Source organism: Haliotis cracherodii, unplaced genomic scaffold, assembly GCF_022045235.1.
Source record: "Haliotis cracherodii isolate W230 unplaced genomic scaffold, xgHalCrac1.p SCAF_3, whole genome shotgun sequence".
Lineage (NCBI taxonomy): Eukaryota > Metazoa > Mollusca > Gastropoda > Lepetellida > Haliotidae > Haliotis > Haliotis cracherodii.
This window is the reverse complement of record NW_027266286.1, coordinates 73,815,864-73,829,042: the sequence shown is the minus strand read 5'-3', so window position 1 is coordinate 73,829,042 and position 13,179 is coordinate 73,815,864. Positions and strand designations below refer to the sequence as shown.

The 13,179-nt window shown below is 41.9% G+C and overlaps 1 protein-coding gene across 1 annotated transcript; it reads left to right on the top strand.

The window, feature by feature from the left end:
* The first annotated feature begins 3,565 nt into the window (after positions 1 to 3,565).
* LOC139475839 (uncharacterized) lies at positions 3,566 to 12,871 on the top strand. Its single transcript, XM_071259042.1, has 8 exons — positions 3,566 to 3,639; positions 5,359 to 5,404; positions 5,668 to 5,787; positions 7,769 to 7,897; positions 9,359 to 9,634; positions 11,025 to 11,285; positions 11,564 to 11,672; positions 12,295 to 12,871. Exons 1-8 carry the CDS (start codon positions 3,619 to 3,621, stop codon positions 12,536 to 12,538), a joined length of 1,206 nt encoding a protein of 401 aa, XP_071115143.1. The 5' UTR covers positions 3,566 to 3,618; the 3' UTR covers positions 12,539 to 12,871.
* The last annotated feature ends 308 nt before the right edge of the window (positions 12,872 to 13,179 follow it).

Here is a 13,179-nt window from a genome sequence, read left to right as displayed (position 1 = left end):
GGGGGACACCAGAAATGGGCTTCACACATTGTACCCATGTCGGGAATCGAAACCGGGTTTTCGGCGTGACGAGCGAACGCTCTAACCCCAAGGCTACCCGACCGGCCCTCGTATGTTAAAAACGTTGAAAGTACAGGTAAGAAGCGACTAACGACATCGGGTGGTCAGGCTTGCTGACTTGGTTGATGCATGTCATCGTATCCCATTGCGTGGATCGATGCTCATCATGCATTCACTGGATTGTCTGGTCCAGACTTGGGTTATTTACAGACCACCGTCATATAGCTGGAATATTGCTGGGTGCGGTGTTAAACATCAACCAAACAAAACAAAACACGGTACAGATGAACGTAAACGTTATTTTTGGTATTCTGAAAACAAAAACAGTCAAATAAAACTATTGGTTCTCGTGGAATATAGAAAAGACTTGGTCCTCGGGTGGAGAATTCGAACCTGCCACATATTTATATGGACGTAATTTTATAAGGTGGTTGGTAGCTTTACTGCTAAGTTATTAAGTCTTTGAAAGGCATTTAGAAGTGATACCCATCAGGAAGAGAAGTTATTTCTTCGTAGGCTAAGTTATTATTAATATATAATTAATTCCATCTAAAACCCACTTTCAGAAACGGCTATGAGTGGTGTTCTTGAGCTTTGGCTATATCATCCAGACGCCGGACACTACAAATTGAACTTCAACGAACCAGGAACTCCACAATCCCCCAAGTTCTAACCATGCATACTTACACAATGAGTGAGTGAGCTTTTAGCAATATTCCAGCAATATCACGGCGGGGGACACCAGAAATGGGCTTCACACATTGTACCCTTTTGGGGAATCGAACCCGGGTCTTCGGCGTGACGAGCGAACGCTTTAACCACCAGGCTACCCGACTGCCCCCTTACCCAATGATGAAGAGTATACTAATAATATCCAAATAAACGATTTGGGCACCTTCTGTAGGTATTTCTGAATGGGTGATTGTTTGTTTGTTTGTTGTTTAACGCCGCACTCACCAATATTCCACCTATATGACGGCGGTCTGTAGATAATCGAGTCTGGACCAGACAATCCAATGATTGATGTCACGAGCATATATCCACGCAATTTGACATAATATCAACCAAGTCAGCCAGTCTGACCACCCGATTCCATTAGTCGCCTCTTACGGACAAGCACAGTCGCCTTTCAGGGCAAGCATGGGTTGCTGAGATCTGTTCTACCCCGGGTCTTCACGGGTTGAGTCGAATTTCAACTTAATGTAGGGGGAAAGGTCGAAGTGATGTCACTTTGGTGAAAGTCACGAACTGGGTATGGCATTGATCAACCAATGATCATTATCAGGTCCAATCACGGATTCGAACCCATGTTTATAGATAAGGGCACCGGCGACGCAACTCTAGATCTGCGCCTGAAAACACTGGGTCAACCACATTTATAAACACCTGAATATTTCTTGCGAATGTTGATGGGCCTATTATGAGCAAAGAAAGTCCTGATTAGGAAAAGTTCAAATGTAACGAAAAACTACCGAATCATACGTACGTTCAACGTATAATGTTGAAAAATATGGCATCGTCAAATCCACATAACGTTTTCCATGTCGCTAAGTCAGAAAACTACACTCGTTGGCCTCGTCAGGTCTCGGACACCCGAAAAGAAAATATACACCCATGTTTGACAATGGCTAAACATGAAACAAATAAGAAGTGGCTTAATTTTCGGTTGTGGTGTAATTGACACGGGTATCATATACAATTGTGGTTTGAACCTTAAGTTACAGTGTTTCGGCGACTTTTCAGTCTTTTAATGATTTGATAAGGTTTGAAATTGTTTGTTGTTCTTTCTTTTCCCCTTCGCTGAAATTTCTATTCATCAGCGTGTGCATGACTGGCCCCTTAGTTGCCACACGGGGATATTTACAATGTGACTCACACAGGAAAACTCGGTGCAGTGCATTTACACATCCCTGTCAGATGGGGATTTATTATAGGGATGCCTGGCTGGACTGAGTGTGGCCTGACAACAGTGTAGAATACCAACGTCTTTATTCAAGGTTATCAGTACGAGTTACACTACTGTCAAGTCGGCTTGACAAGGCGTCTACAGTTCAGGGCATCGTTCCACAAAGCGATCTTAGCGCTACGACTGTCATAAGCCAGTGTAAAGTATGGGAGTAACGATCACCTTGGCGCTAAGATTGCTTTGTGGAACGGGGCCCAGGTCAGGTTGTTTTCTTCCCACCTGAACTATGATACAGTACACTACGGTTATATCGAACCACTATATTTTGTTCGTTATAACCGTAGTTCGTTATATGCACATTTACAGCATCTATATAGCAAACGGACGGGACCAAAACAGTTCGTTATATATCCGTCAGTTCGTTATAAGCGTGTTCGTTATAAACGAAGTTTATTGTATTATGTATATCACTTCTACTCAGTATGGTGAGGAGTGAGTGAGTTGGATTGAACTCCATATTGAACAGTATCTCTCTGTCACTGCGCGCGAGTTGAACATGGGAGGAACGCAGGTCACAGACGTTTACCACTTTGGTGAAACCCTTGCGCACGGGTATGATGCTGACAAACCTAGAAACATAATCAGGGCAAACTGATATTCGAACTCACAATCATAGGTTCAAGGCACATTGAAGGGACCCTACACTTGACGGCGAATTCAGACGCCTCAGACGACTGGAGCATAGTTAACTGAACTAAAGGAACCTCATAGTCGTTATGTCCCAAGTGTACCTTAAAACACCAAAATATAATAACGTTGATTACCTACCCTGGGGACCCGTGAAGATCCGGCTTAGAATTGGTCTTCAGCAACCAGCACTCAGCAACATTCAACCTATATGAAGGCGGTCTGAAAATAATCGAGTCTGAACCAGACAATCCAGTGAGCATGAAATCATGAGCATCGATCTACGCATTTGGGATACGATGACATGCAGCAACCACGTCGGCAAGCCTGACCACCCAATCCCGTTAGTCGCCTCTTACGACAAACATAATCGCCTCTTACGGCAAGCATGGGTCGGTGAAAACCTATTCTAGCCCGGTTTCTTCACGAGACTCCTGGGGCGGTCGGGTAGCCTGGTGGTTAAAGCTTTCGCCGAAGACCCGGGTTCGATTCCCGACATGGGTACAATGTGTGAAGCCCATTTCTGGTGTTCCCCCGCCCTGATATTGCTGCAATATTGCTAAAAGCGGCGTAAAACCATACTCACTCACTCACTCACGAGACTCCTCCTTCGTAACATCCGATGTTCCGTATTACCCGACGAACGAATATATTATAAAAACGATAGCACCTGTTCATATATCAGCAGAATGTTTTCGTTTTGAACACAGCACTGAAGAGGTAAAAACAAGTATAGGTAATACATGTCTATGCGGACAGGTCTAACACGTGGCAACAAGTTACCTTATGTGCTATTTCGACACTAGCTAACAATAAAACAAATTGAATATAACACACTCCCAGATAATGTTCCACACACGGAAATATTTCACGTTCGGTCGTTTCATTTGAGATGCACATGACATTGAACGTTTCCATGACTGTATGCCATTATTAAGTAGATTTAGACATAGAAGAGATAAAGAATGATTGACGACTATATTCTGGTAAGTATACATTCACTTAATATTGACTTTCACGCATTGAATAAGAGTTCTCATTATAACTATTTTCTTCGACAAAAGCAAATATATAGGCTATTAATATTATTTTATTTTTACGTAAAACTATGAGACGTTTGGATTCAGTGTATAAGAACTGGTAAAAACTGTTTTCGCGTCTGACACATACAGTATACATACTGTTTGTGAGGCGAGTTATTTTCTCATTGTGAAATATATTTTTATACTATGGAACCTTTCACCTTAGATAACATGGTTTTCGTCAGTTTCTTCCTTCTTATATGTTTTTATATGCAGTGATAAAGTTCAAGCCTTGCGCTTGATAAGCACAAGGGCCGGCAATAGTCAAAAACAAGATCTCCGTCGAAGCTTCTCCACGTTTTCAAAATAGCGTTTCAATTAATATATAGATGGGCAAACATTGCACAGATTTATAGTTTTATCAGAGTATAGTTCTGAAATGTCTCCGATTGAGGAAAGCAAGAATACACAAGACTAAAAAACATAAATTTTAATGAAGATATGTGACACTTCAGTGCGGGTGTCTGTACCGGGTTGGGATGAGTCACTTCCTGTTTGGTGGGGAATACCCAGCGTCAGTCAGCAGGTGCGGACACTAGTATTGTGTACTTCTCTAATATAACTGCGTGGTCTTTGCACAATTTGAAATGAAATTTGATATAAAATTAAAAACGGTTAAAAGTAGTGTAGTGAGGCGATGTCTGCAACATGACAATGCCTTTGAAGTATTTGCAAATGGATAGATGAATTATATTTTATATAATGACATACATCCGATTGTGTCATATAGGTCAGACGAGCGAGAGTCTTCTTACTACAGAGTGAGAGCGAGAGTGAGTGAGTGGGCAGGCGGTTGAATGTGTGAGTGAGAGAGAAAAAGAGAGTGGATCGGTTAGTGAGTGAGTGAGTGGGTGGGTTGATGAGCGAGTGAGTGAGCGAGATGTTGAATGTGAGAGTGATACAGAGAGAGAGTGGATGGGTGAGTGAGAGAGTGGGTGAGTGAGTGAGCGAGCGGGTGGGTGGCTGAGTGAATAAGTTGGCTGAGAGGGTGGGTAAATGTGTGAGTGAGAGAGAATGTGTGGGTTGGTAAGTGAGTGAGCGGGCGGGTAAAAGTGTGAGTGAGCGAGTGGGTGGGTGGATGAGTGAGTGAGCGCGTGGGTGATTGAGTGAGCGAGCAAGCATGATTTTACGTTGCCTTTAGTATTATTCCACCCATTTCACGGTGGCGCACGCAAAGAATGGGCTTCACGCCTTGAACACATTATGGGAACCAAACCATACTTCTAGCGTGACGAGCGAACGCTTTAACCGTTCCGCTTCCCTAACGTCCCTTCCTTTGTATATAGAGAAGCGCAGAATTATGTTTCTTCTCATAAGGCTTCTAATAATCCAAACCTGGTTGGATTCCGAGAAGACGGGGCGTGTGCTGCCTTTACTTGTTTAGTAGACAGAAATGAGCATCGGGAGGTCCCAATGTATGATCTAGCTGGGTTTTTTTTATCATCCCGACGATGTGGATCATTGCTCTAAATATTTACAACCAGCCCCTCCCCCCCCACCCCCCCACCCCACCCCCCACCCCACCCCCCCCCCGGCCGAGGCCGAGGCTGTCCTGATATACATGTGTATTGCTGCCGTAAAACAACATTCACTTACATACTCACTGCTACACTCCGTCAACAGGTGCTCGTACTGCTCATACCCCCCATGGCAAGTTTGAACGTCACTGGTGAGTAGTCACAGGAAAGGTCCTGTCACCGAGAATCATCAATTATTTACCACAGTAATCAGAAATAGATGATGATGATGATGATGATGAATAATTATTATTATTGTTATTATCAGCATTATTCACCACAGTTATTTGAAGTGATGATGATGAATTATCATTATGATGATGATGATGATGATTATGATTATTATTATTGTTGTTGTTGTTGTTGTTGTTGACTGGTATTATATATTTCTTATTACACTGTGTGTATATGCTAGGTAAAGGACAAGGACAGGAGTGTCGACAAACATCGGAGTGTGTTAGCCATGCCGAGTGTTGGGTCAACGTCTGTCAGTGCAACATTAAGTACTACCCCTGGAAAGGACAGTGTGAACAACGTAAGTACACATACACGCATTCTCCAGTCAGTACAATCAAGGCGCTACACGTATACATAAGTCCCGTTCTATGTTAAAGGAAATATATGAATATGGTTTTACACCGCTCTAAGGTATATTATCATGGTGACATTAAACAACTGACTTCTGTGGGGAATCGAACATGGTTCTTTTGTGTGACGATCGATCGAACGCTTTAACCACCCTGCTTAACCACCCTCCCAGCAGTAGGTCGCAGTTGTCGTTTTGTAAAAACTTTTTCCCGTATTTATTAATAAGCAGAGCTTGTATTCATATAGTATTGAAACTTTCCTTTCGTTTACGTGCTCATCAATAATTGATAAAGGATTCAAACAAGTGCGGTGACAAGTCTGCCGCTTAAATAATTTGTGGGAGATGTCAGTTTCGATGTCCTTGGGAAGTTAGTGTGTGGGACGGCGGCCCACTAAAAGTGACATTATTTGCTTTTTCAAGTTGTTTTTTTTTACAATTTCACAGTTGTTGTTCTTCATACCCATCTGCATCGTCATTAAACCGACACGATGACCTTGCTCATACAAACACTGCCCTACCATGCAGGTGGAGAAGACTCATTTTATAGCCAAACACATCTCTCAGACGGCATTAGTTTCCGGGGCCAATAGGTCACAGCACCTCATGGTTGTGTTAAGGCAGCCAGTACTTTGCGTGTTTTCTCATCTGTAACCGATATCCTATATTAATTATACTAAATGAATTTAAGTGTTTTACTCAATGAAGGGGGCAAAACCCAAAAGTACCGTCGTTTCATATAATAAAGAATTTGCTATCTATAAGATTCATGAAGTTTTAATAATACCAATTCGCCCGCGTAAATATATATCACCCCACTCTGGATAGGAAAGTGAACGAATTTCCAGTTTCGTAAGGAAATTTCTCGTCGAAGTTGAACTGTAGGATATTTATAAAAGGGAAATAACTTTGAAATATTCTGTATTCGCAACCAAAGGGATTTATTTTACTGTCATATTTTTCTTCCTAGCTATAGCTTCTCTGATCACAGCATGGGGATCACGACCATACACAATAATGTGGACAGCCCACAAAGTCGTCTAAACTAAGGATCATGTGGTTATTAATACAATAGTGAGAGAGTTGGGGTTAACGCCGCTTTTAACAGTATTCCAGTTATATCGCGGCATGTCAGCTTCATGTGGGAGGAAAGCCCGAAGTGATGCAGATCTCAGACGTTTACCACTTCGGTGAAACCCACGAGCACGGGTGTGGTGCTGACAAACCTAGAAACATAATTGGTGCGAACCGGGATTCGAGCCCACAATCAAAGGTTTCTGGCGTCCCCAAGGGACGCAACTCTGCACAGCGAACAGCGGCGCCTTAGACGACTGGACCACCCGTGCCCCCTATTAATACAATAGTTGACCGAAGGGCGTGGAACGTCGATCGTACTTTTGACAACTGATTTGCTTGGCCCAGACTTTATATTCAGTTTTATCACAACGTGTCAACTTGATGTGGGATGGAAGCCCGAAATGATGTAGGTCAAGGACGTTTGGTGAAACTCTTGAGCACGGGTATATGGTTCTGGCAAACCTAGAAACATAATCGAGGCGAACCGGGATTCGTACCCACGATCAAAGGTTTCTTGCGTGTCCAAGGGACGCAACTCTGATCTGAGTTTGGTTTTACGCCGCTTTTTAGCAATATTCCAGCAATATCACGGCGGGGGACACCAGAAATGGGCTTCATACATTGTAACCATGTCGTGAATCGAACCCGGGTCTTCGGCGTGACGTGCGAACGCTTTAACCACTAGACTACCCCCTACCCCTACCCCCCCCCCCCACCCCCCACCCCCCAACCAAAGACGTAAGTGCAGAACCAAAAACAAAACATGTGAATTCGAAAAAGTCGATCCTGAAAAGTACTGTGTACGTTTGTATGAAAGAATTACATTTCAGCGTGTAATTTCGAGATGTTTCAGGTCACCGCCCCAGCATGCCGTGTTCCAGCGATATGGAGTGCGTGGACGGCGCCATCTGCCGCACCAACTACTGCCAGTGCGACGACACCCACTACCACGCCAATACATACAACAAGCGTTGCATGGCGCGTGAGTACTTCTGTAACACCCACCTCAAGTCTATTATAACTACCGTCACATACTATATATAAACTGGCGAGCAAACGAAACTGTAGGCCAAGCCATACAGGGAAACACAGAACATACACGAAATAATGTTGTTTCATATAACTGTTGATTTATGTCGTAACATATGTAACATGTATGATCATCAGCATAGATTACCTGCCCCTATTATCAATACAAGCATATATTATAAACTAAGGGGCAAGGGAATCTATACCTCTCGGCTGATCTTATCATTTGTTTGATGTTCAATTGAAAATATCATAAAGTTAGCGATATTATATATGACTAAAGGAATATTTCGACAGGGTTTTAATTTTGAAAACATGTATTGACTTTAAAAAAATAATAAAAATAGCATAAAACAACCAATGAGTATCTTAGACATCTTATCTTTGAACATCACTACAATTGTTTTTTTCGGCACATGTATTTCCATTTCAAACATGGAAAGGGTCATGTGGTTGTAAATGCATTGCTTTTCCGTGTCTTCATTGAACCAATTTATTTATACACAAAATTACCTTTACAAACTGGTGCAGGAATGAGTGATGGTTAAATACACAATCCATTTAACAACAGTTCTTTGAATTTTCGATTACATTAAATCAAACTCGATATATGCTTTCTGATGTCCCTCAGTGCGTTAGTCAAGCTATTTTTTTTGTGCGGGGAAACTTCCGATCAAACTATCCATGATTTATACTTGTCCGTGACGAAATTACATATATCGAAATTAAATATTCGACAGTGATATCACGTCTGACTATCGACGATAGCGATAACAAAAAGCAACAATATAATTATACAGTTTTACTTATAAGTCCGTTTGAACTAACATGTGTACATGTGTAGCATTCAGAATATGTGCTAGGTTTATTGGAGAGCGAAGTAAAACACACCCTACTTACATGCGTTTGAATGAGAATCCACTAAACTCCCATGAAAACTAAGAAATGGAGGGCCTGTTAAGACATGCCGTACTGCCAATTATAGATCCAGGGAATCACTAATGACGGATGGTAAACTTTCACTTATATTGCAATAGTAGTATCACTATCGCAATAAAATCGCAATAGTTAAATATCGTTAATAGTCAACTTTATTTGTCAATGTTATGGGTAATATCCTCATATGGTGAATATTCTCGATTACCCCAGTGTCATATTGATCTCCTTTCTATTGTGATAAATATCCTGGTCCCATTCGTCATAACAGGGTCATTTTGAGTCGGGTTCGAAACATTCAACTCTAAATGTAACTGTCACCTCAACCACGAACAAGAGAGTGTGTGAAACGACAAAAAAGACAGTCTAAGATGATGGCTTCACATCCTAAACAAAGCTAGGTAAGAGAATGGGTCAGGGCATTTACCATGATTTAATGGAGATATAAACACTGGACACTCGAGGATATCCCTTACAGTGAGTCAACTGTTCCCCCGAAGCATACGGACGGAGAAGACTACCTCGACAACGGCTACGGTAGCTTGGAACGCCCCAGAGCTACGGCCTGTGTCATCCACTCTGAAGTATTACGTCTCGTATAACGGCAAGAAGAGAGTGTTTATCAAATCGCTCCAAGTCCTCAACTTGACAGATTTGACACCTGGAACGGCTTTCAACGTCACTGTCAGTGTCGCCGTAGATGAGTACAACATGATTAAGATAGCACCATCAAAAACAGCCACCATGCGAACACGTAAGAAGTAATTTCCATTTCCATTAATTTGTGGTATTTTGATATGAGTCTGTAATAAATAATTACCATCAACTTAAATGTCTTATCAATATTATTTAACTGCTTATCTATCACCGTGATGTCAAGAGACAAAGTCAGGGCGAGGTACACTATGAGCGTTTGGCTTACCGCCGCTTTGAGAAGTATGTATATTTCAGTTGTATCAGAGCGTGTCAGCTTGATGTGTGAGGTACGCACGAGTGACGCAGGTCCTATACGTTTACCAGTTTGGTTAAAGCCACGAATATGGGTATGGTGCTGCAAGCCTAGAAACATAACCGAGCCGAACGGGGATTCAAACTCATATCCATACGTTTCTGGTACGCCAAAGGCACGCAACTCAGAACACCAGAACACTCGACACCAAGGAGTTTGCCTTCCAAATTGTGCCACTGAATTGGCAGACTTGACGATCAAAAGCTTTAAACCTACTTGGATATTTGCATGAGGATACCGACTATGAAGCATTCTGTGGTGAAGCGACTCACTTCACATCCACACAAGGGGCACTGGTGACCCAGTCGTCTAGGGAGCCACAATTCGTTGTGCAGAGTTGCGTCCCTTGGGCACTCCAGAAACCTATGGGCGTTGGTTCGAATCACGGTTTGCCCCGATTGTGTTTCTAGGTTTGTCACCACCATATCCCTGCTCATGGATTTCACCAAAGTGCTAAACGTCTGAGACCCTCATCACTTCGAGCTCTCCTGCCACATTAAGCTGACACGCCGTATACTAAAATAAACTGAACTAAAATATTGTTCAAAGCGGCGTTAAATCCAACTCACTCATTCACATCCACCTGAGATAAGACTTTGCGTAACACTAGACGCTTGAAGCGGAATAAAGTCGGCCATTCAAAATACCCATTTGTCTGACTTTGCTGGCGCAAGTAACTGAGAGGAAACACAAAGTCACATCAGCAATATTTCAGCCATATGTATAGTGAGTGAGTTGAAATACCTCACATCTGTCATTGGGAAAGTAAACCTAAAATATCAAAACCAGAGAATACCCAGTCTCGATTATCCTACGAAGCAGATTCCAGCGATGAAAATCATATGAATGGATCACTGAAAACCAGTGATGAAACCGAAAAGGGTAAGCATATCCTGTGCTACCGGAACATCAGCCACTCACGCAATTTGCATAAAAAGGTAAGTATTTGTTTCATGCCTGACGCCGCACAGAAGTACACCTGTCATGCATCGGCGGCCGCCAAACAAACCAGACAAACCAGATAATCATGTGATGGATAGGAATTTATACCCAAGAAGGAGCATATTTGTCACAAAGAACTAAGAAGTGCACGTGTTGTTTGACGTCATTAATCTGTACTCTATCTTTTCTCCAGTGCCTTCAGTGCCAACCAATTTACGCCATGACGCGGAGTTGGCGTTCTTGTTCGTCTATTGGTCCGTTCAGGGACACACTGACTCCTTCAATGGGTCACTGTGGTCCAGATCCTCCACAGAGAGATTCACCACGCCATACACAAGCTATATGTTCCTCCGGCCAAATACAACCTCAAGGCAGATTCTCTGTGTGACGGCCAAGAGCGGAGACCTCTATAGCCAGATGGCCTGCTATACATTTCATATGACCCTCTCTAATGGTGAGTTTTGCAATGGAGACTGAAATATTGTATGTGAACCCTTTTTCATAGTATTGCTTAGTGCTTCATGTATTCAATGGGAGTCGGTTGAAATATTTTTTTTCTGCCACTACTTCATAACACGATAATGCATGTCCATTGAGAATTTTTTGTTGTTTTTAAAAGCTGAGCCCAAAATATTTTACAAGCATTTTCTGGAGCCAAATTTTAAGAAAAAATAAAAATCACAGAAAACATCAGAATATCCAATGGTCGTTATTACACATGTGTATATCCAGGTATGGGGAACCCCACGCAGTCACGATCGTCAGTGCCAACATGGTCGCTCATCTTGGCAGTGTTGTTGACCTGCTGCATTACCTCTGCTGCTCTCCTGATTGGCTTTCGGTAAGGATCATATATACAGGGACAACGTTACACCTGACGTATATAACCAGTTATACTCAGGATTTCCATTGAGATCTTCTGATTAACAAATTTCCGGATTTTCAAATTATGGATATAGAGCCTCTGAGTAGGCCCGGCGCACTGTGGACATATGTAGGCTTTCAAAATAGTGTTCGTACTTACGTGGTTTTAACTGTATTCAACATTTGCAAACGTAGAGATGTGATATGAACGCTTGCTATAAATGTTTGCCTTACAATAGTAATAAGTCCTTAACTATTTCAAACGGAAGCGTTTTGTGGAATTTATATTCTCTGCCTTTACGTATTTTATTATATACTAGCCAAAAAAAGTTAAGGACCAACTGATACTTTCACATTACTTTTGTTAATCTGTCATTCCGTGGAGCATTACTATTCTTAACAATAATAATATGAAAGAATCGGGTGGTTCTCAACTTCTATTGAGTAGTAAATACAGCTCCTTACTTATAGGTGTCTTTATAATTATCTTTTCGCGGTTTCACGATGCACAAACTTGGGTTATATTGTCAAGCATTGTGAGAACAATAATGCAGTGAACGATAATATTTCTGTTTACAATATTTTGGTATCATCGACAGATACCGAAAAAGACAGTGTCGCTGTGTCACTGGGAAGGGAGAAAACGTTTACGACATGATCCTGTTCCCGAGATCAAGCGTGAGAGTAGGCTCAAGTTGTGACGGAGATTTCGAAGGCGCGGCGACGTATGTGAACCACTCTGCCGTGACTGATGCAGCCAGGACAGAGGGGATTGTGTTCGAGAACGACACGGAGACTGACGATAGTGTGGGGTGTGTGTACGATCAACCCAGATGTATATAGATCTCAAAAGTGACTGCTGAAAGTGAGGTGAAGTGGGGTTTAACGTCGCGTTAAAGATTATTGCACAAAAAATGAGAGGAAAATCTGGAGTCCTTAGATCATTCTTAAAAGTATTCTGTTACAAAATGTAAAACTTCCCTAAACAAGAGCGTAATTTGTCCTTCCACTGACAGTTTGTAATAAGTGGATAATACAATTTAGAACCACTGATAATCGATTAACTATAGAAAATAATAAACATATTAAATATGCATTCTCTATAATGTTTCATTAGGCGCCGAAATGCATAGCCTATTGCTTTGTCCGACGCCTAATAGTTCAAGAAACCAGACTCTTCCGGCTTAATATACAACGATATCCGACTGTTAATGTTTCTCCGATCTAAAACAATTTTCAAAAAATGTCACTGTTGGTGAAACTGTCCAATATTACAAAATTGTGTGTGCTCCATCAGTAAGCTATGATTTGTTATGTCAAGTTGCTGTCATGTGATATTTCTGAACCACGCTTGTGATTATGCCAATAAACTTCTGAATGTGAATCGTGACCTGGTTACCAATTGCGAATTGATGTAATCAGCGCAAGGCGAGATAAATGAATGAATGAATGAATGAATGAATTTGTTTTACGCAGCAGCCATG